Source organism: Stenella coeruleoalba (assembly GCF_951394435.1).
Source record: "Stenella coeruleoalba genome assembly, chromosome: 3".
NCBI lineage: Eukaryota > Metazoa > Chordata > Mammalia > Artiodactyla > Delphinidae > Stenella > Stenella coeruleoalba.
Genome location: NC_137148.1, coordinates 42798472 through 42824483, shown reverse-complemented (window position 1 = coordinate 42824483; position 26012 = coordinate 42798472). Strand labels below are relative to the sequence as shown.

The 26012-nt window shown below is 36.9% G+C and overlaps 1 protein-coding gene across 20 annotated transcripts in view; it reads left to right on the top strand.

The window, feature by feature from the left end:
• The window catches only part of SLC38A9 (solute carrier family 38 member 9), a 108397-nt gene that overhangs the window by 3794 nt on the left and 78591 nt on the right, over positions 1-26012 (top strand). For 17 of the 20 annotated variants that reach the window (XR_013827507.1, XR_013827508.1, XR_013827509.1 and 14 more), the window contains one exon: positions 17232-17379. Coding sequence is in view for 9 of the 20 variants with exons in the window: in XM_079916141.1 (XP_079772267.1) it covers positions 17267-17379 (113 nt within the window). In the remaining 11 variants the exon portion in view is untranslated. Of the gene's footprint in view, positions 1-17231; positions 17380-17811; positions 21180-26012 lie in introns of those variants that run through there. The other 3 variants (XM_079916150.1, XM_079916151.1, XM_079916149.1) reach the window with 3 other exon arrangements.

Below are 26012 nucleotides of genomic sequence, written 5' to 3'. Positions count from 1 at the left end.
TGTGTTGTTTTAAATTTGTAATCCAGATACTTCGGCACATATCTTCACTCTTCTAGTCCTAAACTTTGTTTTTAAAGAGTTTAAGGCCATTTGTCATTCTAGGTATTACTGCTTTTTTGTTTCCGAATCTGAACAGGACCTGATTTTCAGAGGCTTCTTTTGTCTTCCAAATAGCCTGCCTCCTTCTTTAAAGCAGACATCCCACTATAGTGGGAAATAGCGTTTGGGATCAAAGTAGCCTGGTTTCATTTCCCAATCGTGGCTTTATTAGTTACGTGATTTAGGACAAGTTACTTCTGAGCTTCATGGTTTTTTATTTATTTATGTTTTTTGTATCAATAATTTGAAGGTAATACCTATTTCCCAAATCCTAAAGTATTGGATGCAATTAAACAACATGTAAACATTAGGCCAGTAGTAGGCATTCAATAAATAAATGTTAGTTCCATCTTCCACTACCTTTCTATTGACTTGTCTTTTTCTCTGAGTTTTTCTCCAAAGTGACACTGTTTTGTTCTTCAGAAATGAATTCTTTCCCTTTAGGTCTATTCTGTTTGTGACAGTTCAGTAATTCTATGAAGCTCAATTTCTTTATCTTTCTTACCTCACTGGGTTTACTCACTTTATGCTAAAGACGTACATCTGTCAGCTGATTTTATTCAGGCCACTAAATTAAGCCAAAATATAATTTTGCTAGTTACTTTTAAAGAACTAAATTCATAATAAAAATGATAGCTATGTTTATTGAGCACTCACTGTGGACCTGTCACATTATTATGTGCATTATCTCATTTAAATCTCAAACCAAATTCCCTTAGGGAATTTAAGTAAGTTGCCCCAAGTCACACAGTAAATCCAGGATTCAAATCCAAGCAGTCTTATGTGAGCTGACCACTAAATTCTACTTAATAGAATCAGAATAGGCTATATCCCAATTTAACCATTGTGTATAATTCAAACAAATGAATACCTTCTGAAGGTGGTTTCATCAGTTTTTGTAGATTTAAGAGCAATAAGGTTCTGCCTGCTTACCAATACTAAAAATTTTCTCTAGCATTTCTTAACAATTCTGTTTATGCCTTTTTCCTCCCACAGTATAACAGTTTCATTAAGCTCATTTCATTAAACTTAGTTTAAGTTCACAAATAATAGTAGCAAACTCCTATATAAAGTTCAGTAGTGCTTGGAATAGTTCCAAATGCTTACACATTAATTTATAGATTATTTTATGTGCTTTAGATTTTCTTTTATAAATTTCCCCCAAGTTCTTTAAGTTATTCTTTTTGATGAAGGGGTACTGGCTTCCTGACAGTCAACTTTTCAATTTCTAAAATATTTAATTTTTTAAATTGAGATGATATTTTTAAAACTCTCTAAAGTTAATAACTTCTCTACTATATGTTTATTTTCCAAGCTTTTAATTCCTATGCCATGTCCATCTTTCTTTATTTTCCTTTTCCTTTTTTTCTAATTGAGATACAGTTGATGTACAATATTACATAAGTTACAGGTGTACAAAATAGTGATTCACAGTTTTTAAAGGTTATACTGCATTTATAGTTATTTTAAAATATTGACTGTATTCCCTGTGTTGTACAATATATCTTTCTGGCTTGCTTATTTATTTATTTATTTATTTATTTATTTTTGCGGTACGCGGGCCTCTCACCGTCGTGGCCTCTCCCGTTGCGGAGCACAGGCTCCGGACGCGCAGGCTCAGCGGCCATGGCTCACGGGCCCAGCTACTCCGCGGCATGTGGGATCCTCCCAGACCGGGGCACGAACCCATGTCCCCTGCATAGGCAGGCGGACTCTCAACCACTGCGCCACCAGGGAAGCCCGCTTATTTATTTTATACGTAATAGTTTATAACTCTTAATCCCCTACCCATATCTTGCCCCTCCCTGCTTCCCTCGCTCCACTGGTAACCACTAGTTTGTTCTCTGTATCTGTAAGTCTGTTTCCTTTTTGTTATATTCACTAGTTTGTATTATTTTTTAGATTCCACATATAAGTGATATCATGCAGTATTTGTCTTTGTCTGACTTATTTCACTTAGCATAATACCTTCCACGTCCATCCATGTTGTTGCAAATGGCAAAATTTCATTCTTTTTTATTGCTGAGTAGTGTTGCATTATACATATACCACATCTTCTTTATCCATTCATCTGTTGATGGACACTTAGGTTACTTCCGTATCTTGGCAGTTGTAAATAATGCTGCAATGAACATTGGGGTACCTGTATCTTTTTGAATTAGTGTTTTCATTTTTTTTCAGATGTATACCCAGGAGTGGAATTGCTGGGTCATATGGTAGTTCTATTTTCAGTTTTTTGAGAAATTGGCCATACTGTTTTCCACAGTGGTTGCACCAATTTACATTCCCCCAACAGTGTATAAGGGTTCCCTTATATTTCTCACTTTTTTGATGATAACCATTCTAATGGGTGTGAGGTGATATCTTATTGTGGTTTTGAAGTTCCCAGATGATTACTGACGTTGAGGATCTTTTCTTGTGCTTGTTGGCCATCTGTATGTCTTCTTTATAAAATGTCTATTCAGATCTGCCCATTTTTAAATTGGGTTGCTTGTTTTTTTGTTGAGTTGTATGAGCTGTTTATATATTCTGGGTATTGACCCCTTATCAGTCATATCATTAGCAAATATTTTCTCCCATTCAGTAGGTTGTCTCTTTGTTTTGTCAGTGGTTTCCTTTTTGCCACACAAAAGCTTTTAAGTCTGATTAGGTCCTATTTTGCTTTTATTTCCTCTGCTTTAGCATACAGGTCAAAAATATATGTTGCTGTGATTTATGGCAAAGGGTGTTCCGCCTATGTTTTCCTCTAGGAGTTTTATGGTTTCTGGTCTTACATTTAGTTCTTTAATCCATTTTGAGTTTATTTCTATATATGGTGTGAGAAAATGTTCTAATCTCATTATTTTACATGTGGCTGTCCAGTTTTCCCAGCACCACTTATTGAAGAGACTGTCTTTTCTCCATTGTATATTCTTGCCTCCTTTGTCACAGATTAATTGATCGTAAGTGCACGGGTTTATTTCTGGGCTTTCTCATCCTGTTCCGTCGATCTATTTGTTTTTTTGGCCAGTACCATAGTGTTTTGAGTATTGTAGCTTTGTAGTATAGTCTGAAGTCAAGAAACATTGTTCCTCCAGCTCTGTTCTTCTTTCTCAAGATTATTTTGGCTATTTGGGGTCTTTTGTGTTTCCATACAAATTTTAAAATTATTTGTTCTGGTTCTGTGAAAAATGCCCTTGGTATTTTTATAGGGATTGCAATAATCTGTAGATTGCCTTGGGTAGTATGGTCATTTTAACAATATTAATTCCAATCCATGAACACAGTATACCTTTCCATCTGTTTATGTTGTCTTCAATTTCTTTCATCAGTGTCTTATAATTTTCCAAGTATAGTTGTTTTGCCTTCTGAGATAGGTTTATTCCTACATATTTTATTCTTTTTGATGCAATGGTAAATGGGATTGTTTTCTTAATTTCCCTTCTGGTAATTTATTTTTAGTGTATAGAAGTGCAACAGATTTCTGTATATTAATTTTGTATCCTGCAACTTTACTGAATTCATTGTTGAGCTCTACTACTTTTTTGGTGGCATCATAGGATTTTCTATGTGTAGTGTCATGTCATCTGCAGAGTGTTACCTTTTTACTTCCTTTCCAATTTGGAATCCTTTTATTTCTATTTCTTGCCTGATTGCTGTGGCTAGGACTTCCAATATTATGTTGAATAAAATTGGCAAGAGTGGGCATCCTTGAGTTGTTGCTGATCTTAGATACCCACCTTAATTTAAAATGTATTTTTCATTGATATTTTATATAGAATATTTTTACTCATTACATCCAGGAGATACTTTTTTCAAGTTTTATTTAGTGAAATTGACAGTTTTAGACTAAGGATATTTAATAGGACTGTCAATCCTAGTCTTGTAAATTAGTGGGTCAAAGTACTCTTAATTCTGCCTTTAGTTTTAAAACTTAAGACCAAAGAAGTCAACTGAATTATTAATCAGTTTTATTACATTAAAAAAGGAACTGAAAAATCAGGCTTCTGTTTTTGCATATCAACTAACTGTTCTGATGAAACTACTTAGCTTACTCACAGTTCCTTTTTATCTTAGTGAGATTTTAGTAACAGTTACTATTGATCAGTGTATACTTTATATTCAAGATCATTTCTGATGCTCCACATTTGAATATATATGTTATATGGCTCTATGTTTCAAATAGTCAACTAAACTTTTTACCTTAAAAGAATAAATCTTGCACTAATCTATTACAGAGCTAATTTGGGAGCCACGACTAGCAAGTGGTGTAGATATGAGCTAAAAGTGAAATGAGGAACAGAAAATCATAATCGTTTATTAGCATCCTGCTTGGTTTTATTATTTAAGTGATTTAGGACAAATTACCTGACTTCTTGACTTCATAAATTATATTTTTTAAGTTTCTTGAGGATAGGGACCATGACTTTTTTTTTTTCTGTTTTTCTCAGTACCCAAGTACCTTGTAGAGGCTCATTGAGACCTTGTTGGATGAATATATTGTTCAGAGTTTACCATTACTCAGTATTTTAGTTGCCTCATCTTAGAATAGATCATCATTTTTATGTTCATACTCTTTATAAGATACAGAAATAAGGCCCTTCTTGATTGGAAATGGTAATACAGTAGACCTTGAACAACACAGGTTTGAACTGTTCAGGTCCACTTATATGTGGATTTTTTTCAATATTATGTACTACAGTACTACACCATCCATGATTGGTTGAATCTACAGATGCAGATTTGCAGATACTTGACTGTCAAGTTATACACCAATTTTCAACTGTGCAGAGGCACAGTTAACTCCCTCATTGTTGAAGGGTCAACTGTATATGGTTTTGCCTTTTTTGAAAAGTTACTGTTAAAATTACTATTATTACCTTATAAGGTAATACTTTAACATTTTTATTTAACATTATTTATCTTCAGTAGCATTAAGTTAATGAGAGCTTTGGCTTAATTGTTGAACAGAAACACAGAAGAGCAGAATAGGGAAATGGAAAGGAAAGAAACAGAAAAGAAAACACATGCTGGGGAATAGAACATGTTACCAACATCTCTATCACATAATAGTGGCATGTTGGCAATATTTGCTTATTAGCTCTTTGTTACTAAGAAGAATTTTTCATTTAAAAAAAATAGGAAAAAACTCAAAAGGCTGCATATGTTTTAAAAAAAAAAGAAGTATTTTTATTTGATTTTTTTTTTTTTTTTTTTTTTTTGCAGTACACAGGCCTCTCACTGTTGTGGCCTCTCCTGTTGCGGAGCACAGGCTCCGGACACCCAGGCTCAGCGGCCATGGCTCACGGGCCTAGCCTCTCCGTAGCATGTGGGATCTTCCCGGACCGGGGCACGAACCTGTGTACCCTGCATCGACAGGTGGACTCTCAACCATTGCTCCACCAGGGAAGCCCTATTTGATTTTTGAAAGGAATAATAATACATTTGAACATTTATTTTCCCGTTACAAAGTACTAAGTATAATATGCATCATGTCATTTAATTCTCAAACACCCCAGTGAAGAGGATGTTATTATTTCCATTTTGCAAATGGGAAAATAGTCTCGTGGAGGTTAAATGGTTAGTCTTAAATTACACAGGTAGTGAGTGGCAAATATAGGACTCTCCCTCAGAAACCCCATTTTCTTTCTACTTTGCCGTAAATGCTACAATTAGAAAAATAAGATCAGTGGACATTAAACTCCATTAAACAAATACAGCAATAATAAAACTATACTTGTTGAGTAGTCTGGGCTGTAACAAGAAAGAGAAGTAAAAGTGAAAGATAAAAGAGAGGAGGAGGAAAGGCCAAAGAACAGGAAAAACAGCACAGCATAGTGGCAAAGAATACAGGCTCTGGACTTAAACTGTGTAGGCTTGAATTTGAACTCTGCCACTTACTAACTTTGCAGTCAATTACTTACCTTCTCCATGCTTTGTATCCTTTTCTATAAAGTGAAGGTAATAATAGTAACTTACAGGTTGAGGATAAAAGGTAAAGCACTTGGTTTTGTGTTAAAATCTGTTTACTTCATCTTATGGAGTTCCCTTTTTTTTTTAATAATTGTGAAATACAACATCCTACAAAAAAGTGCATCGAACATACGTATATTGAATAATTATAAAGCAAATAGCCATGTAACCACAATCAAGTTAAAGAAATAGAATACTGCCATTACCATATAAGGTCCCTTCCTGTCTTTCCCTAACACAGCCTCCTATTTTCCCCCTTAGGGCAGATTTCTCAGTCTCAGGACATTTTTGGCTAGGTAATTGTTGTAGGAAGCTAACCTGTGCACTGTAGGATCTTTAGCAGCATCCCTAGTCTCTACCTACTGGGTGCTAATAGCACTTCCCTCAGTTGTAACAACCAACTGGGTGAGGCCAAATTCCTTACTATACCACTCTACAACTCTCTACCTGCTTGTGTGGCAAGTAAACTGTAAGGGTACAAACAGAGAGCTCCACTGTAGAAATCTTGGTAACAAATGATGGTAGTCAGAGTCTGGATATATTTGAAAGAAAGCCAACAAGATTTCCTAACGGATTGAATGTAGACTGAGAAAAAGAAGTTATGAGTGATTCCAAGAATTTTAGCTTGAGCAACTAGAAGGATGGAAATACCATTAACTGAAATCAGGAAAACAATGCATGGGGTAGCTTTTCAGGAAAAAGTCAGAAGTTCAGTTTTTGACAGGTTTCACTTGTCTATTATATCCAAGTAAAGATATTAAGTTGGATATATACATATACCAAATCATTATGTTGTGTATCTAAAACTAGTATAATGTTATATGTCAATTATATCTCAATTTTTAAAAAGATGTTAAGTTGGTAGTTGGATATGCAAGTCTGAAATTTAGGAGAGAAGTTTTGGCTAGAAATATAATGTGAAATTTGTCATTATCTAGATCAGCAGAACTTTCTGCAATGATGGAAATGTTTTATACCTACACTGTGCAATATGGTAGCCACTAGCCACATGTGGCTAGAGTGACTCAGGTACTGAATTTTTTTTAATTTAATTTTAATTAGTATAAATTTAAGTAATCACTTGTGACTAGTGGCTACTGTATTGTATAACACAAGTGACGATATTAAAACCATGAGATTGGATAACATTACCTAAAAATTGAGGTAAATAGAGAAGAGTACAAAGACTGACCCTTGAGACTACAATTTGTTTTTTTAATAAATGTATTTATTTTTGGCTGTGTTGGGCCTCTGCTGCTGCATGCGGGCCCTCTCTAGTTGTGGCAAGCAGGGGCCACCACTCATTGCGGTGCACAGGCTTCTCATTGCGGTGGCCTCTCCTGCTGCAGAGCATGGGCTCTAGGCGTGCAGGCCTCAGCAGTTGTGGCACGCAGGCTCAGCAGTTGTGACTCGCAGGCTCCAGGGCGCAGTCCCAGCAGTTGTGGCGCACGGGCTCAGCTGCTCCGTGGAATGTGGGATCCTCCCAGGCCAGGGATCGAACCCATGTCCCCTGCATTGGCAGGCAGATTCCTTAACCACTGTGCCACCCAGGGAAGCCCGAGACTCTACAATTTTAAGGGAGACAAGGAGCTAACAGTGAGCAAAGCAGACAGAAAAGGAGGAGGGACCAGAGAGATATAGGAAAAACCTGAAGCCCTGTTGAATCAGTTTATTAAGGAAGAGAGTGATTCTTTGTGGCAAATATTTCTGATAAGGCAAGCAAGTTAAAGATTGAGAAATTGAGTTTACCAATATGGAGGGCATTGGTCTAATAAGAGTAGGTTTTGTGTAGTGATGGGGAAGATAGCCTGATTAGCATGGGTTTAAGAAAGAATGGGAGGATCTTGTCTATTTTATGCTTTCTATTTGTCCTACTTCTTTTACATTTTTTTCTCCTTTCTTACCTTTCTTTAAGTCATTTATTTTTTAACATTCTCCTTTCTCCCTCTCCTAGATTATAAGTTATATATTGTTTTCTATTATGTTAGTAGTTACCTTTAAAATTACACCATACATCACATCAAAGTGTAATGTTGATCTGGCCAATACAAGGGCTTTAGAACACTTTAATTCCAAGAACTTCACTTGATCTTTTCCCCCTTTGGTCTGGAATTTTAATTTTTTTTTCCAACTCTGTAACATATTGTTTATTGATTCTGCTTGAATTCATTAAACTTCTTGAATCTGCAGATCATTATCTTTTACGAATTCTCGAAAATCCTAAGCCATTATCTCTTCAATATTACCTCTGCTATCTCCTCTTTCCGGTGCACCAATTACATGCATGTTAGACCTTCTCATTCTATCTCTTGTCTTTTAACCTCTCTCCCACATTTTCTGCCTTTTTTTTTTTTCTCTCTTTGCCACTTTCTAGATAACTTCTTCTGATGTATCTTCTAGTACATTAATTTTCTCTTCAATTTCTTTAATAAAGGTTGCTAATTTTATTTATTTAGTATTATTTATAGATTTGTTTTTAAGGTACCATTGGCTTATAAAATTGTTCATTATATTTCTACTTCTGTATACCCTACAGTGTGCTCACCACCAAAAATTTACTTTCCATCCATCACCATACAGTTGATCCCCTTTACCCTTCTCTCTGCCCTTTTCCCTCTGATAACCACTACTCAGTATTCTCAGTATCCATGTATTTGTTTTTGTTTAGTTTGTTCATTTATTTATTTTATTTGTTTTGTTTTTTATATTCCACATATAAGTGAAATCACACAGTATTTATTTCTCTGACTTATTTCACTTAACATAATATCCTCAAGGTTCATCCATGTTGTCATAAATGGCAAGGTTTCATCTTTTTTTTATGGCTGAGTAGTGTTTCATTGTATGTATATGCCACACCTTCTTTATCCATTCATTCATTATTGGGCAGTTAGGTTGTTTCTGTACTTTGGAAATATTTCTTGCAATACTATTGCAAATAGTGCCGTGATGAACATAAGAGTGCATATATCTTTTTGAATTAGTGTTTCTTTGGATAAACACCAAGAAGTGGGATGGCTGGATCATATGCTACTTCCATTCTTAAATTTTTGAGGAATCTCCATACTGTTTTCCATAGTGGCTGCACCAGCTTACATTCCCACCTACAGTGTGTAAGTGTTCCCTTATATCTACATCCTCACCAACACGTGTTATTTCTTGCCTTTTTGATAATAACCATTCAAATGGGTGTGAGGTGATATCTTATTGTGGTTTTGATCCCTAATAATCCCTAATAATTGATGATGTTGAACATCGTTTTCATGTGCCTGTTGGCCACCTATATGTCTTCTTTGGAAAATGTCTGTTTATCTCCTCTGCCCTTTTTTTTTTTTTTTTTTTTTTTGGTGGTACGCAGGCCTCTCACTGTTGTGGCGTCTCCCATTGCGGAGCACAGGCTCCGGATGCGCAGGCTCAGCGGCCATGGCTCATGGGCCCAGCCGCTCCGCGGCATGTGGGATCTTCCCGGACCGGGGCACAAACCCGTGTCCCCTGCATCGGCAGGCGGACTCTCAACCACTGCGCCACCAGGGAAGTCTTATGAACATTTTAATAATGTTAATTCTTTGAATTTATGAGCACAGAATATCTTTCCAGTTATTTGTGTCTTTAAATTTATTTCCAGGTATTTTATTCTTTCTGTTGCAATTGTAAAGGCAATTTTCTTTTTTTTAATAAATTTATTTATTTATTTATTTATGGCTGAGTTGGATCTTTGTTGCTCCATGCGGGCTTTCTCTAGTTGTGGCAAGCGGGGGCTACTCTTTGTTGTGGTGCGCGGACTTCTCATTGTGGTGGCTTCTCTTGTCGCGGAGCACGGGCTCTAGGTGCTTGGGCTTCAGTAGTTGTGGCTCGCGGGCTTAGTTGCTCTGCGGCATGTAGGATCTTCCTAGACCAGGGCTCAAACCTGTGTCCGCTGAATTGGCAGGCGGATCCTTAACCACTGTGCCACCAGGGAAGCCCCCAATCATTTTCTTAATTTCTCTTTCTGATAGTTCATTGTTAGTGTATGGAAACACAACAGACTTCTGAGTGTTAATTTTGTATCTGCATCTTTACCAAATTTATTGATGAGTTCTAGTAGTTTTTTGGTGGTGTCCTTAGGATTTTCTATTAATAGTATCATATCATCTGCAGACTATTAAATTTTACTTCTTCCTTTCCAATTTGGATTCCTTTTATTTCTTTTATTCCTTTTATTTCTTTTTCTTGCCTACTTGCTCTGTCTAGGACTTTTGTTTTTTTTTAGAAGAGGGAGAAAGCACAAGGGCCGCAACCAACCAGGCCCCCTGGCCCACTCCTCACACCAGGGGTGGCAGAGGACCCGGATACAGATGTGTTCAGCAGCAGACACGTGCTGCTGCTGCCCTCCAGCCCCAAGTTTCCCCAAGGAAAGGGATCCGTGGGACCACCCTCCAATGCCCCTGCCATCTGCACTTGCCTCTCCCCTTTCCCCATCCCAACCTGTGCGCTGGGCCCATGGCAGGGTGTGGAAGAGACGCAGTGCACCAAGGTGGGAAGTGCTACAAGGGGCGCCCCCCCTTCCCTCTCGCCACTTCCTCTGGCGGAATGTTGCCTTTCGACCTGAGACCCCTGGCCTAGGTGGAACAGGCCCCTCCCCCGACCGACCGATGCAGGCCAGTTCGGGGACATGCGTGCAAGACCCACCACTGTTCCCATCATGTGGCCAGGGGCAGTGAGGATGGACTGAGGATGCTGCCTGCAGGGGTCAGGGGAGCATCCAGGGAGGTAGGAAGAAGGAGATGGATGGATACCGTCTTTTAATACTATGTGAATAAGCGTGGTGAGAGGGGCCATTCTTGTCTTGTTCCTGATTTAGGAGGATAGCTTTCAGTTTTTCACCACTGAGTATGTGTAGCTGCTGGGTTTGTCACATATGACCTTTATTATGTTGAGGTACATTCTTTCTATACTCACTTTATTGAGAGTTTTTATCATAAATGGGTGTTGAATCTTGTCAGATACTTTTTCTGCATCCGTTGATAAGGTCATATGGTTTTTATCCTTTATTTTGTTAATGCGGTGTATCACATTGATTGATTTGCAGGTAATGAACCATCCTTGCATGCCTGGAATAAATCCCACCTGATCATGGCATATAATCTTTTTACTGTATTGATGTATTTGGTTTGCTAAATATTTTGTTGAGGATTTTTGTATCTATGATCATTGGAGATATTGGGCTATAATTTTTCTTTTTTTATGTTGTCTCTGTCTGATTTTGGTGTCAGGGTGATGTTAGCCTCGTAAAATGAGTTGGGAAGCATTTCCTCCTCTTCGGTATTTTGGAAGAGTTTGAGAAGGATAGTTATTAAATCTTCTTTGAATGTTTGATGGAATTCACCTGTGAAGCTGTCTGGTCCCAGACTATTGTTTTTGGAAGCTTTTTTGAGTACTATTTCAATCTCTGTACTAGTGATTGGTTTATTCAGATTTTCTATTTCTTTGTGATTCAGTCTTGGAAGATTGTATGATTCTGAGAATTGGTCCCTTCTAGGTTGTCCAGTTTGTTGGTGTATGACTGTTCATAATCTCTTATAATCCTTTTTGTTTCTATGGTATCTGTTGTTATTTCTCCTCTTTCATTTGTAGTTTTATTTATCAGCATTTTTTCCTTACTATGTCTAGCTAAAGGTTTGTTTATCTTTTCAAAGAACCAGCTCTTGGTTTCATTGATCTTTTTTATTGCCTTTTTAGTCTATTTCACTTATTTCCACTCTGATCAATATTATTTCCCTCCTTCTACTGACTTTGGGTTTTATTTGTTCTCTTTTTTCTGTTTTTTTTAGGTGAAAGATAAAGTATTTCAGATTTTTCTTGTTTCTTAAGGTAGTTCTGTATTGCTATAAACTTCCCTCTTAGTACCACTTTTGTTGCATCCTGAAGATTTTGGTTTGATGTATTTTCATTTTCATTTATTTTCAGGTAATTTTTGATTTCTCTTTTGACTTCTTCTTTGACCCAATAGTTGTACTGTAGCATGTTGTTTAGTCTCCATATATTTTCCAGCTTTTGTTTGTAGTTGATTTCTAGTTCCATACCATGGTGACTGGAAAATATACTTGATATAATTTCAGTCTTGTTAAATTTATTGAGACTTATTTTGTTTCCCAACATATGGTCTGTCATTTGAGAAAGTTTCATGTGCACTTGAGAAGAATGTGTATTCTGCATTTGGATGGAATGTTCTGTACAAATCTATCAAATCCACCTGGTTTAACGTTTCATTTAAGGCCACTGTTTCTCAGTTGACTTCCTCAGTTGATCTATCCTTTGATGTAAGTGAGGTGTTAGAAGTCCCCTAATATTATTGTGTTGCTCTCAATTTCTCCCTTTAGGTCTGTTAATAATTGTTCTATATGTTTTGGTGTTCCTATGTTAGGTGCATGTATATTAGTAACTGTGATGTCTTTTTTTTAAATTTAATTTAATTTTTTATTGAAGTATAGCACAGGGAACTATACTCAGTATTTTGTAATACCTATAAGGGAACAGAATCTAAAAAAGAATATATGTTTGTGTGTGTGTGTGTGTGTGTGTACACACACACACGTATGTATAACTGAATCACTTTGCTGTAATGTTTTCTTGATGAATTATCCTATCCAGCCACTTTGTGTCTTTGAATTGGTGAATTCAGTCCATTTACAATTAGGTGATTATTGATAGATGAAGACAGTATCGCCATTTTATCTTTTGTTTTCTGGTTATTCTACATCTCCATTATTGCTTTTTTCTTGTGTTTCCATCTACTATTTTGGTTTGGTGTTTTTCTATGATGTTTTTCTCAGTTTCCTCTTTTTTTGTGTGTCATGTCTTTGCTCTGGATTTATGTTCTGTGGTTTCCATTGGGTTTGTATAAAATTGTCATGCGTAAAATAGTACGTTTTCTGCTGGTAGCATCTTTTTTTTAAATTCATTTATTTATTTATTTACTTATTTATTTTTGGCTGCAGTGGGTCTTTGTTGCTGGGCACGGGCTTCCTCTAGTTGCAGTGAGCGGGGGCTACTCTTCGTTGTGGTGCACGGGCCTCTCCTTGTGGTGGCTTCTCTTGTTGTGGAACATGGGCTCTAGGCACACGGGTTTCAGTAGTTGTGGCTCACAGGCTCTAGAGCGCAGGCTCAGTAGTTGTGGCGCATGGGCTTAGTTGTTCTGAGGCAAGTGGGATCTTCCCAGACCAGGGATTGAACCCATGTCCCCTGCATTGGCAGGTGGATTCTTAACCACTGCGCCACCAGGGAAGTCCCTGCTGATAGCATCTTAGCTACATTTACCTATATGGATTCTGTCCTTTTCCTCTTCCCCTTTTGTGTTTTTGTTGTCTCAAACTATCCCTTTTTATATTGTGAGTTTGTTACCAAATTGAAATTTTTTTCTATTCCCCCCCTTTACCTTTCCACTGTAATAAAGTGTTTACAAACCTACTCTAATAAAGAGTTGCAATTTTCTGATTTCATATATTTATCACCTTACTCAAAATGCTGTGTACTTTTGCCTTTTAGTTTCTGGTAAAACAACTCCTTTCAACATTTCTTATAAGACAGGTCTAGTGTTGATGAACTCCCTCAGCTTTTGTTTATCTGGGGAAGTCTTTATTTCTCCTTCATATCTGAATGATAACTTTGCTGGATAGGGTATTCTTGGGTGAAAGTTTTTATCTTTCACGGTATTTTGAGAATATAATCCCACTCCCTCCTGGCCTGTAGAGTTTCTGGTGAGAAATCTGCTGACAGTAAAATGGGGGTTCCTTTGTAGGTTATCCTTTTTCCCCTGGCTGCCCTTAAAATTTTTTCTTTGTATTGACTTTTGTTTTGTTTTGTTTGTTTGTTTGTTTGTTTGCGGTACGCGGGCCTCTCACTGTTGTGGCCTCTCTCGTTGCGGAGCACAGGCTCCGGACGCGCAGGCTCAGCGGCCATGGCTCACGGGCCCAGCCACTCCGCGGCATGTGGGATCTTCCCAGACCGGGGCACGAACCCGTGTCCCCTGCATCGGCCGGCGGACTCTCAACCACTGCGCCACCAGGGAAGCCCTGTATTGAGTTTTGATGATTTTAATATAATGTGTCTCGGAGAAGGTCTTTTTGCATTGAGGTAATTAGGTGTTCTCTTAGCTTCATAGATTTGTATATCCAATTCCTTCCCCAGCTTTGGGAAGTTCTCAGCTATTATTTCTTTAAGTAAACTCTGTTCCCTTCTCTCTTCTGGGATACCCACTACCCTAATGTTGCCCTTCCTAAAAGAATCGGATAGCTCTTGTAGAATTTCCTCATTAAAAAAAAAAAAATCTTATTTCTCTTTGCGCTTGTATCATTTCTAGATTTCTGTCTTCAAGCTTGCCAATTCTCTCTTCCATTTGGTCTGCTCTATTTCCATTGCTTTCTGCTTCATTCTTCATCTCATTTATTGAATTCTTCAGCTCTAGAATTTCCGTTTAGGTCTTTTTTAGTTTCAATCTCTTTGTTACTTCTGTTCATTAATTTTATTCCTGAGCTCATTGAAACTGCCTTTCTACAAGAAAACTTGTAGCTTGTCGAGTGTCTTCATAACAGCTATTTTGAATTCTCTATCAATTAGATCACAATATTGCATGACTTTATGTTTGGTTTCTGGAGAATTGTCATCTTCTTTTTGTAGTGCACTGTTACTGTGGTTCATGGTGCCTGATGAGCTGTTTCTCCGCAGGCACACTTGAGCTGTTTCTCCGCAGGCACATTTGAGCTGTTTCTCCACAGGCACATTTTTTTTTTTTTTTTACATTTTTGCTTGATTATAATGAGTTAAACAGATTAGAAATTGAGGCCTTTCTTTTTCTTTCCAGTAGGTGGTGCTATAGCACAATCTTTTGGTTTTTCTTACTTGAGCCAACACTGGTTATATATTTGAGCCCTTACTCTCCATCGTCCATCACCTTTGTTAGTGGCATTACCCTGGGTCCTCATTATTGCTTCTTGTGCCTCCAGCGTTGTTGGTGCGTTGCTTCTGCTACTGTCACTGGCATCATCAGCCAGGACGGTGGACTCTTCCTTCGCATCCAGGATCTCCTGAGTCACAGACTCTGACACTGCAGGGGGGAGGGAGACGAAAGGGAAGAAGAGCCAGGATTGCATGGGCACCTTTGCTGTTTTCAGTGTTGTAAGGTTCTACGTCTCTGCCTCTGTGGCCATGGGGGCTGTTGAGGCAGGAGTCATGTGCCCTGCCTCCCCTGCTGCTACCCAGTACTCTGGGGCTGCAGTCTCAGCTGCTGTAGCCAGAGGGGTAGGATTACAGGCACTGCCTTTGCTCTTCCCTTGGTTTCTCCCTCCCTCAGTTCCCCTCCTCTGTGTGTTCCAGTCCACTCACTTGTAGATGTACAGATGTGTGGGATTCTCCAGCATCCTAGTATGTTGGGCAGAGGCACCTTTGTTGTGTTGTGGATGTTTTACTGGTTTACTGGTTGAAGGGGAAAGATAAAGGTAGCTTTTTATTCTACCATGTTGCCAACGCCCTCTCTTCAACTTTAAAATGCATCCATTGAGTTTTAAATTTTGGCTATTACATTTTGTGTTACTATATTTTTTCTTTTTTTTTTATTTATTTAGGCCTAAACATTCATTCTGGTCCTTTTCAAATATGCTGTTACTTTTTGAAAATGTCCACTTTTTTCCTTTATTTGTTTAAACATAGGAAGCATAATTATTTTATAATCTTATTCTGATATCCCTATAGTTGAAGTCTTTGTGGATCTGTTTCTGCTATTTCTTCTGGTTCTCACTAATAGTACTTTGTTTCTTTATATGCTAGGTTATTTTTGACTATGTACTGTTCATTGTTCTTGAAAGATTGTTAGCAAGTCTTTTGAGGCCTAGGATCAATCTTTTCTGTATCCTCATAGAAAAGATTTACATTTGCTTCGGCCAATTGCCTATAAGCTCTACCAAGCAAGTAACCTGAAATTATATTCACAGGTTTAAGTGTTCTTTGATCACCTTGCAAATCCATATGCGGTGCAGTTTGTGGTATATAATATTTCCCTCAAGCGCGCGCGCGCGCACACACACACACACACACACACACACGCTGTAGTCATTGTCAAGAAAACTTGTTTGTTATTCCTTTGTGAGGGAGTGAGGCACTTTTACTTCTTGTTAACTCCTAATCTGATGGTAAAGTTCTTTGTAGTCCCAGCTGTATGGGAAGTACGGAGAGGAGATGATTTCTTACTACAGTCGTTCCTTACTTTGGGTGAATCTTGGGTTTTGTCTTCTCTTTTCTTAATACTTCACAAGGTCTTGAAAACCTCAGCCCAGTTTCTCCTGGCACAGCAAATACCCTCAGAGCAGAAGCAACTTCATTGAGCTACTTACTTTCTAGGTTCCTTAAATTCACCTGCAAATGGCCTTCTTTTCCTTACTAAAAGGTGCTTTTCAAAAATTTTTAAAAAATATTGTATCCAACCTGCCGTATAAAAAAATAAATTAAATTAAATTAAAAACAACAACAACAACAAAGATTGTAAAGGGCTTCAAGAGGTCATATTGTCCATCACCCTACCTCAGCTGTGCTGTACATACTGTAACAGTATTAGAAATTTAAGATGACTTCCTTTATACCTGACCAACCTCTTAATTTTTTTTTTAACACACTGACTCCTATTTTCAATTGATGTTTAATTTGTATTATATTCACTACTTTTTAATTTTTCTCTCTTATTGGTTTAGGAAACTTTTAAAAGATCTTCACAAACACAGCTATTTTATTATGTTAAAAGTTTTAATGTTTTGATTTCCAGCTGTCATCAGCAAAGTTTTAATATATTTCACAGACAAAAAAATAAATAAAATGAACGTATGAGATCTCTGATTTAAAAAAATAATAATAATATTTTATCCAGTATTTTTAGTTGTTTTCTGCAGGAAAATGAGTCCAAGTAGCCTAATTTATTTTATTACTGGAAATGGATTGCCCTGCTTCTTTTTTACTAAGCTGAAAAATAAGCAGTAACTCCATTTCAACTTAACAGGTTTCTGATAATATAAATATTTTAGGCATGTAGCTCATTAAGATATCTTCAGCAAATTCCTGTGTTTTTTCAATTTCTTATGCATGCAAATATATTACCTATTAATAAAATATTTTTTAAATTAAACTTTAAATTGTTTCTCTTTTCTGATTTATTATAGGACTGACTTCTTCAGTGCTTAGAGTCTGAGAAAAAATGGCAAATATGGATAGTGATTCTAGCCATCTTCTCATCCCTGAGGTAGATAATGAAATAAATCCTGGACCTATGAATATCCAGTTTGATTCATCAGATATAAGATCCAAAAGGTAAGTGTTTAAAATAAAATATTTATTTTATAATTAAGGTTTTTAATTATTAATATACAACTAATTATAACCGAATATATATAACTTTGATTATAAAATATCCAGTTTCTTACAGGATCTGTATGTTTGTATGTGGTAGAGAATAAATATAAATACTCTTTTCTCACTTATATCTGACTTTTTATACTAAACTCCACTTGTCTGTCAGGGGTGGTTGAGAAGTTTTATGAAGTAAGATGCATATAACTCATTTAACAAATATATATTGATTATCTGATTTGTGCAAGGTAATATGCGAGGTGCTGGGGATAGAACAGTAAAAGTAATACGTAATCCTTACCTTCATTGAGCTTAAATTCCAGCAGATAGTTTAAGATAAGTAGAGTTTAAAATTTGTTTCATTGCGTACCTGGAAAACCCAAAAGAATCCACTGAAAAATTATTATAAATAATAAGACAATTCAGTAACGTGGTTGTTTACAAAACAGGCAAAAATAAATAGCATTCTGATGAGAAAATATAATGAAGAAAAAGATAAAATACATAGGAATAGCCTTAAGGATGTGCAAAATCTATATGAGAGAAACTTTAAAATACTACTGAGAGACCTAAAATAACATGTAGAATATTTCTTCAAATCTGAGATGCTGATTATAAGTTGTGCTGCTTTTTTTTTAACTATTTATTTATTTATTATTTATTTGGTTTCGCCATGTCTTTGTTGTGGCAGCTGGGCTCCTTAGTTGTGGCATGCAAACTCTTAGTTGCGGCATGCATGTGGGATCTAGTTCCCTGACCAGGGATCGAACCCGGGCCCCCTGCATTGGGAGTGCAGAGTCTTATCCACTGCGCCGCCAGGGAAGTCCCTGTTGTTTTTGTTTTTAATATAATACATAAACTGCTACCCATACCTCTGATGCAACAATTTCTTTGGACTTCGAATTTTATTTTGATGTTCACTAGAAGAGCTCTTGTAATTATAAAAATAAAAATATAAACAAAATATATCAGTTAAGATATTACAAATCTGATTCTTCGCATATAGAGTCTAATTCTTCTGAATCACTTTTTGACTTGCATTCATCAAAATCAGTGTTTTTTTTCCTGCCCACACAAAATTGTCCTTAGTATCACTGAGAACATTGATAGTGTAACATTTCTTGAAAGAATTTTCTTCCTAGTCACTGACACTTTTTAGTTTTGATGCTTGCACTTTCCTGATCTTACCAGAAGGTGTCACAGAAAGCTTTCTAAACACTGTGGCTCACATTTCTTCCTTAAATGGTCCCTAAATGGTTTGATGACTGAAAGGATCACAGGTGACAGTTACCTTCGTGCCACCAGAAATAATTACTTTCATGACTGCCACCTGGCTGACAGTGATTAAAAGATGTCCTGAATTATGAGATGCATCCATATTTTAGAAATGATTAAATGTGCATATTAGAATTAATAAGATAAGACATGTAACAAAAAGGCATATACTGGTCTCAGTAGGGAAGACTCTAAAATAAAATGTCATGCTCTTTAAATTTTAATCCGTAAAATTAATGTGATCTGCCCCTCACCAAAAAACATGCCAGCAACCAATTCCAAAGTTTACATGGCCCAACAATTTCATTTCTAAACATTAATTTGCAATGTCAAATAATATATGCACAAGGTTGTTTAATGCACTATTTTTTATAATAGCAAAAGTTTGAAAACAACTAAAATGTCTTTTCTTATAGGACTGGATAAGTAAATTATGGCACATTGATACAATGGAATATTTTTCACCCATTGAAAAGAAGGAAGTGGCTTTATTACATATCAAAATGGAACAAGTCTTCAACTTATTTTGTTAAATGAAAAAAGTGAAGTGCAGAGCAGTGTATATAGTATACTACCATTTGGGTAAAAACAACATTAACAAGTTATATATTATGCAAATATGTATAAATGACTCTGGGGGAATAAATGGGAAACTGTAAGAGTGGTTGCCTCCTCAGAAGGAAACTGAGTGCTTGAGGTGGGACGTGTGGCAGATTACTATTTGGGAAATGCCCAACTATTCATCAACCCCACCTCTTTGCCAGCGGAAGCCTAACCGTGTTAAGGGTCGAAGTAGTTTCCAGTCCAGGAGATGAAGGAGGATTGGTTTAAGCTAGTCTTGATAATCCCATTTCCATTTTCCAGATACTTAATTTTTTAGTCTTTTTTGCAGCTAGAGCAGTGTGAAATTATCACATGAGAAATTTATCTGTCATTTAAGGTGGCCATCAGAGAAGATAATGAAATGAATCTTGTAATTTTCACTTATATGTTCCAATATCACTGAATACAAGGACTAATGAATGCTGATTAAATGCTCAGGATTTTCTTGAAACCTCTAAATTCTATGATAAATAATTGACCACTGTGACAATAGAACATAGGTCATTAAAGTGTATTCCACTGCAGTAGGTTGGCAGGAGTTCAAACAGTTCTCTGAGAATTTGTTTAACCGTGTAGGTTAAATGGAAATATATTTTCTATAATGAAACTTGTCAAAATAAGAGGGAATCAACTATTTTCAATCAGGATAACTATCTAGGTAAGCATGTTTTAAGGAAGGCAAATATTTATAGGGGTTTAGCAGTATTGAATGCTAATTTACTTGTGAAATAATTTCAGAAACTTATTTGATGAGAAAAAAACAGGAGTACCTTAAAACATTGTTATTTCACTTTATATACATAAATCTCAGACACAGTGAGGGAAGTGTCTTCAATTAGAAGAACCAACTTAGACAACTATTTCCAAAACTTCAGTCATTTTAGAGTCACCTTATGACTTTGGTGATATCCCAGTACCACCTGTGTAATATTATAATTTAATATTTTTTTAAATTTATTAACGTTGAAAAATTAGGGTTAATTTAGCCTCATCTTCATGTATTCGTGAAATGAAGTATTGTTTATACTTTTTTCTAATATGCATTGCAGTAAATACCAAGTAGTTAAAATAGCGTTTATCCTTGTGCTACCTAAAATCATCTTACATATAACCACACTTTTGGAAACTGTCTTAGGCTGTTAGAATATAAAGAACAACATTTGATAATTTTAGATTGCTTATCCTCAGTTTAGTTTGTGGTTGACTTTATCTCTTCCACTAGGTGGCAGTCAAAATTATGTTTTGGTTCAAATATAAGAATTTTAAGAACTGCTTTGGACTAAAAGATAACGTGCTGGACCTGCTTATCATTTTGTTGGACCTGGGGTCTAATTAGACTTAGGTGGAAGAAGGAGCTTGTCACTGTAGAGGAATGATACATGTCATAATTATTTGGATTATTTAGGGACCTTTTGCAAACTATACAAATCCACTTTTCCCTCTGCATGCCTCCCCTCCCCTCCCCTCCCCTCCCCTCCCCTATTAGTTTTTTTTACCTGGTTTGGGGTGGAGTGAGGAATGTGGGTGGCAGGACAGGAAGGTTTAGAAATCTGCTATACTGTATTTGATAATATTCCATTGGCAATCACTGGTCTTAGAGATTGTTTTCCTGCTTTTCCCAGACCAAATATTAGACCTGGTATTCAGGATTGCTTCATGCTTTGCTGCTACTCTGGGATTATGACCTTTGGGAGTTGACCACTCCAGCCAGCCTGAAACCAAATTGTGAAGTGGTTAATTTGGCTTTGCACTTCCCTTTTTCCATTTTTTCAAACTCTGTTTCCTCTTCCTTTTTTCCCAGGACCTAGGGCTTTCTTGCCCCTCTCTACGTGCCCAGTTTTTCTCAGGGAATTCACTCAAAAATTTCCTCTAGACAGTGCTTTGTAAGTTATACTTTTTCTTCCTCCCCTTATTCACTAGTGCTTATCTGTCCTATTCGTGCAGGGCTTTCTTGTCTGTTTAGGTGTTACGATGGCAAACAATCTGATGTGTCAAAGACCTACTCTATTACTTTTCCATGGCTGTTTGCATTTTAATAAGGAGAATCCTAGAATATAAAAGCCTAACCTAGGGCTTCCCTGGTGGCACAGTGGTTAAGAATCTGCCTGCCAATGAAGAGGACACGGGTTCGAGCCCTGGTCCGGGAAGATCCCACATGCCGCGGAGCAGCTAAGCCCGTGCACCACAACTACTGAGCCTGTGCTCCAGAGACCGTGAGCCACAACTACTAAGCCCACACACCACAAGTACTGAAGCCCACGTGCCTAGAGCCTGTTCTCTGCAACAAGAGAAGCCACCGCAATGAGAAGCCCGTGCGCCACAATGAAGAGTAGCCCCCTCTCACTGCAACTAGAGAAAGCCCACGCGCAGCAACGAAGACCCAACACAGACAAAAATAAATAAATTAAATAAATAAATAAAAGCCTAACCTAAAGGTTAGATTTTTCTAAATGATAACATTTCAAGTACTCTGGTAAGCCAGTGGGGTAGAGGTAGACATTGAAAATAGGCAGTTCCAGGTGCCCTTCAAACATACTAAGCATGCTTATGGCCCCTATTTTTTTTTTTTTTAGAGTGTCTACTTGTCTACACATCTGTAAACTGGCCTCTCACTTCCATCTGTCAATAATACTATCGCTGAATAGCAGGCTGAATTGATTCTTTTTGGTATTTGTGGTCCTGGGTTGGGGGGCGCATAACAAAGTGAAGAGTTTATCTATTAATGTGCCCTGGACCAATAACAGTGATTATTGAGGCTTGGTAGTTTCATAGTTGGGGATTTATACAGAGCTAGAAAAGTAGTTTTCCCAGGAGGACTGGTTTCCAGAGCTGCATAAATTGCATTTTGAGGAACTTGCCATCTATGTTAAATAGACAGGACCAGGGCCCTTAACCATTTATCAGTGCCATGGAGCTGATACCAACTTGCTGATTGTATTACAACTTCTGTACCCTTCCCTCTCCTTCCTCCTTTTCTCCCTACTCTCTTCCCCCTCCTCTTTTCTCTCCCTTTTTAGTCCACTTCTCTAACCTCTCTTCTCCCCACTCTCCACCATTATTTTTCTCCAGTGGAACTCTTTTTGCTAAACGCTTGAAGAGAGCAACCCTGGCCATGGATTCAGAGATGCTTTAAATCTAACTAAAGGGACTTCCCTGGTGGTGCACTGGTTAAGAATCCTCCTGCCAATGCAGGGGACATGGGTTCAAGCCCTGGTCCGGGAAGATCCCACATGCCGTGGAGCAACTGAGCCCGTGTGCCACAACTACTGAAGCCCATGTGCCTAGAGCCGATGCTCTGCAGCGGGAGAGGCCACTGCAGTGAGAAGCCAGCGCACTGCAACGAAGAGTAGCCCCCTCTCGCCACAACTAGAGAAAACCTGCGCACAGCAGCGAAGACCCTATGCAGCCAAGAATAAATTAATTGATTTAAATAAATAAATAAATAAATAAATCTAACTATGGACTTTGTTAGAATGGGATCTTATTTCTAGTCCCATCAGAACCTTTTTATTCTCTCAAGTTCATAGGTTCTTTTACTTCTGTCTCTCTTTCCAGATGTCTTTGTTTGCTTAACTATCCTTTTGTATCCATATCTGCTTGCCTGAGTTGCTTCCATTTCTTTCCTTATTCTCTCTGGTCTGTCTGATTTTGCTGTTTCCTTCGTTGCCTCTAAACTAATGCTTTATTTTCTTCCCTTTCTTCCTCCCTCATTGACATTATTTGGACAAGCCTGAAGAAAGAGGGAGCCTAATGAGTTTGACCGGTGCTCATTAGCACCAATCAAGTGTGTTTTGTTGGGAGGAAAGGGTATGAAGAGTTGGGCTAGCATCTTTCTCTGTCTACTCAGTATTATAACATCTCCAAGTATATAGTTGAAAAGGCTTTTAGTGTGTAAACCAAAAAAAAATAATGCAGGGGGCTGCAAATAAGAAAAGAGTTTATTGGGGGGGGTCTTAAAATTACAATTCGGGAGACACAGATTTGGGTAATCCTGAAAGAGTGTTCTGAGGAAGAGAAAGAGTCAGGGGCTTATAAAGACAAAAAGCCACGAGGTTGTTAAAAATTGCCTGGGAAGGATTGTGATTTATCCTTAAGGAATCACAAGTTGTTTTAGGATAGGGGTCCTACAGGTAGATAGACTGTCACTAGTTATTTTAGGGTAAGGATCCAATAAGTATCTTGAGTTTCTGGCATATGTTCTGGATGACTTGCTTGTAAGGTCAAAAGGTCACACTCCATCCAGGCTGAGACATGCGTGAGTCACAATTCCTTAATGGCTTCCCGGCTCCATTTTAGAGAGCTCTCAGCAATACCAACTCCCTTTGGATTTTCCTTTCACAAGTAATTATACTATTACTGCAAAAGCAATGAAACCAATTGCAAATGTACAATAAGAAAACTGAAACTCCTTTTAACAAAGACTTAAAATCAAGTGTTTTAAAATTATGGAAGAACATGAAATTTATGGATCTTGTTAAAAGCCTAATGGACGACTGTAACCCAAAGATAAGGAACTGATGTAAAAATAACATACTGAGATTATGTGTCTTTGGCTTGCCTATTATTTTTTAGTCTTAGTCTGAAATTGTCTCCAAAAGGCTATTACATTTTTTTCTCTGGCTTCTTTTTTTAAGATTTCTTCTTGCAATCTGTTCTGTATTCCTTTGTCACAAGGTATGGTTTCCAAGATCTTTTAAATATTAAGAGAGAAGTGAATGCCTCAACATTTTAAGTGAGGAAATATGTTTTCTATACAGTAACATAGAAAATTACTTTGGTGCTATACTTAATTTAAAAAGCCTGATTCATTGCAACAGAATCACACTTCCTCATTTTTTCTATTTCAGTTAGTTTATAATTTATCTTGGCATGTTCTCACTACTTCAATTAAGGTTATTTCTCTCAAATTTGAATTTGAATTCCAACAATTCATATCTCATATTTGAATTTGAATTTCATCAAATTGAAATTTGCATTTCCTCAAATTCATATATGACTTGTTTATTCTAACACGAGTTTTTATATCTACCAATACCTCTGATTTTTTATTTTCTTATACCTCTTCTGTAGAATAGCTGAATCTTCTCTTAAATCCTGTCTTATTCATTATAAATTGATGTAGGCATTAGTGTTCATTCTTTGTTGTTATGCCCTACAACTTACATATTAAAATTTATGTTAATTTATTATATTACTTTTATTTTGTTTCTCCTTTATTATAGTTAGAGAATTATTTTTATTTTTTATTATTTTTCTTATAAATTTATTTATTTATTTATTTTTGGCTGCATTGGATCTTCGTTGCAGCACACGGGCTTTCTCTAATTTTGGGGAGCGGGGGTGCAGGCTTCTCATTGTGGTGGCTTCTCTTGTTGCAGAGCATGGGCTATAGGCGCGCGGGCTTTAGTAGTTGCGGCACACAGGCTCGGTAGTTGTGGCTCACGGGCTCTAGAGCGCAGGCTCAGTAGTTGTGGTGCACGGGCTTATGGCTTTATGCTTTATGGCATGTGGGATCTTCCCGGACCAGGACTCGAACCTGTGTCCCCTACACTGGCAGGCAGATTCTTAAGCGCTGAGCCACCAGCGAAGTCCCTATTTTTATGAATATTTTCTATTTTATTTATTTCAGCTTTATTGAGGAATAATTGGTCTATTTCATTAAGGCTAGTAAATTTGGGTGTTAAAAATAATTGCTTAAAAAGAGGGCATGGTCCTTAAACGTTGCTAGTGGGATTGAAACATGGTATGGCCACTCTCTTTTCCTTCCAGTTTTTTGAGATATAATTGACATCCAGCATTGTATAAGTTTAAGGTATACACCATAATGATTTGAGTTACATACATTATGAAATGATTATCACAATAAGTTTAGTGTACATCCACCATCTCATATAGATACAAACTTTAAAAAATAGAAAAATTTTTTTTCCTTATGATGAGAACTCTTAGGATTTACTCTCTTAACAACTTTCATCTGTAACACAGAAATGTTAACTATATTTATCATGTTGTACATTACATCACTAGTAGTTATCTTGTAACTGAAAGTTTGTAGCTTTTCACTGCCTTCATGCATTCCCCACCCTCACCCTGCCTCTGGTAACCACAAATCCAGTCTCTTTTTCTATGAATTTGTTTGGTTTTGAAGTATAATTGACATACAACACTATGTTAGTTCCCATTACACAACATAGTGATTTGATATTTCTGTACATTTTTAAATGACCAGCACGATAAGTTTAGTTACAGTCTGTCACCATACAAAGATATTACACTGACTGTATTCCCCATACTATTCATTTCATACCCGTGACTCCTTTTGCAACTGGTATAGCCACTTTTTTTTTTTTTTGGTATAGCCACTTTTGAAAAACAGTTTGATAATTCTTAAAAATGTAAATATAGAATTATCATTTGACCTAACAATTCCACCCCTAGGTATATACCCAAGAGAATTGAAAACATATGTCCACACAAATATAAAGAAATGTCCATAACATTTATAATAGCCAAAAGTGGAAACAATCCAAATGTCCTTCAGTTGATATATGTATAAACCAAATGTGATATATCCATACAACAGAATATTATTTGACTGTAAAAAAGAATTAAAATATCAATATATGCTACAACATATATGAACCTTGAAACCATGCTATGTAAAAGAGGCCACACAACAAAAGACACATATTATATGATTCAGTTTATACAAACTA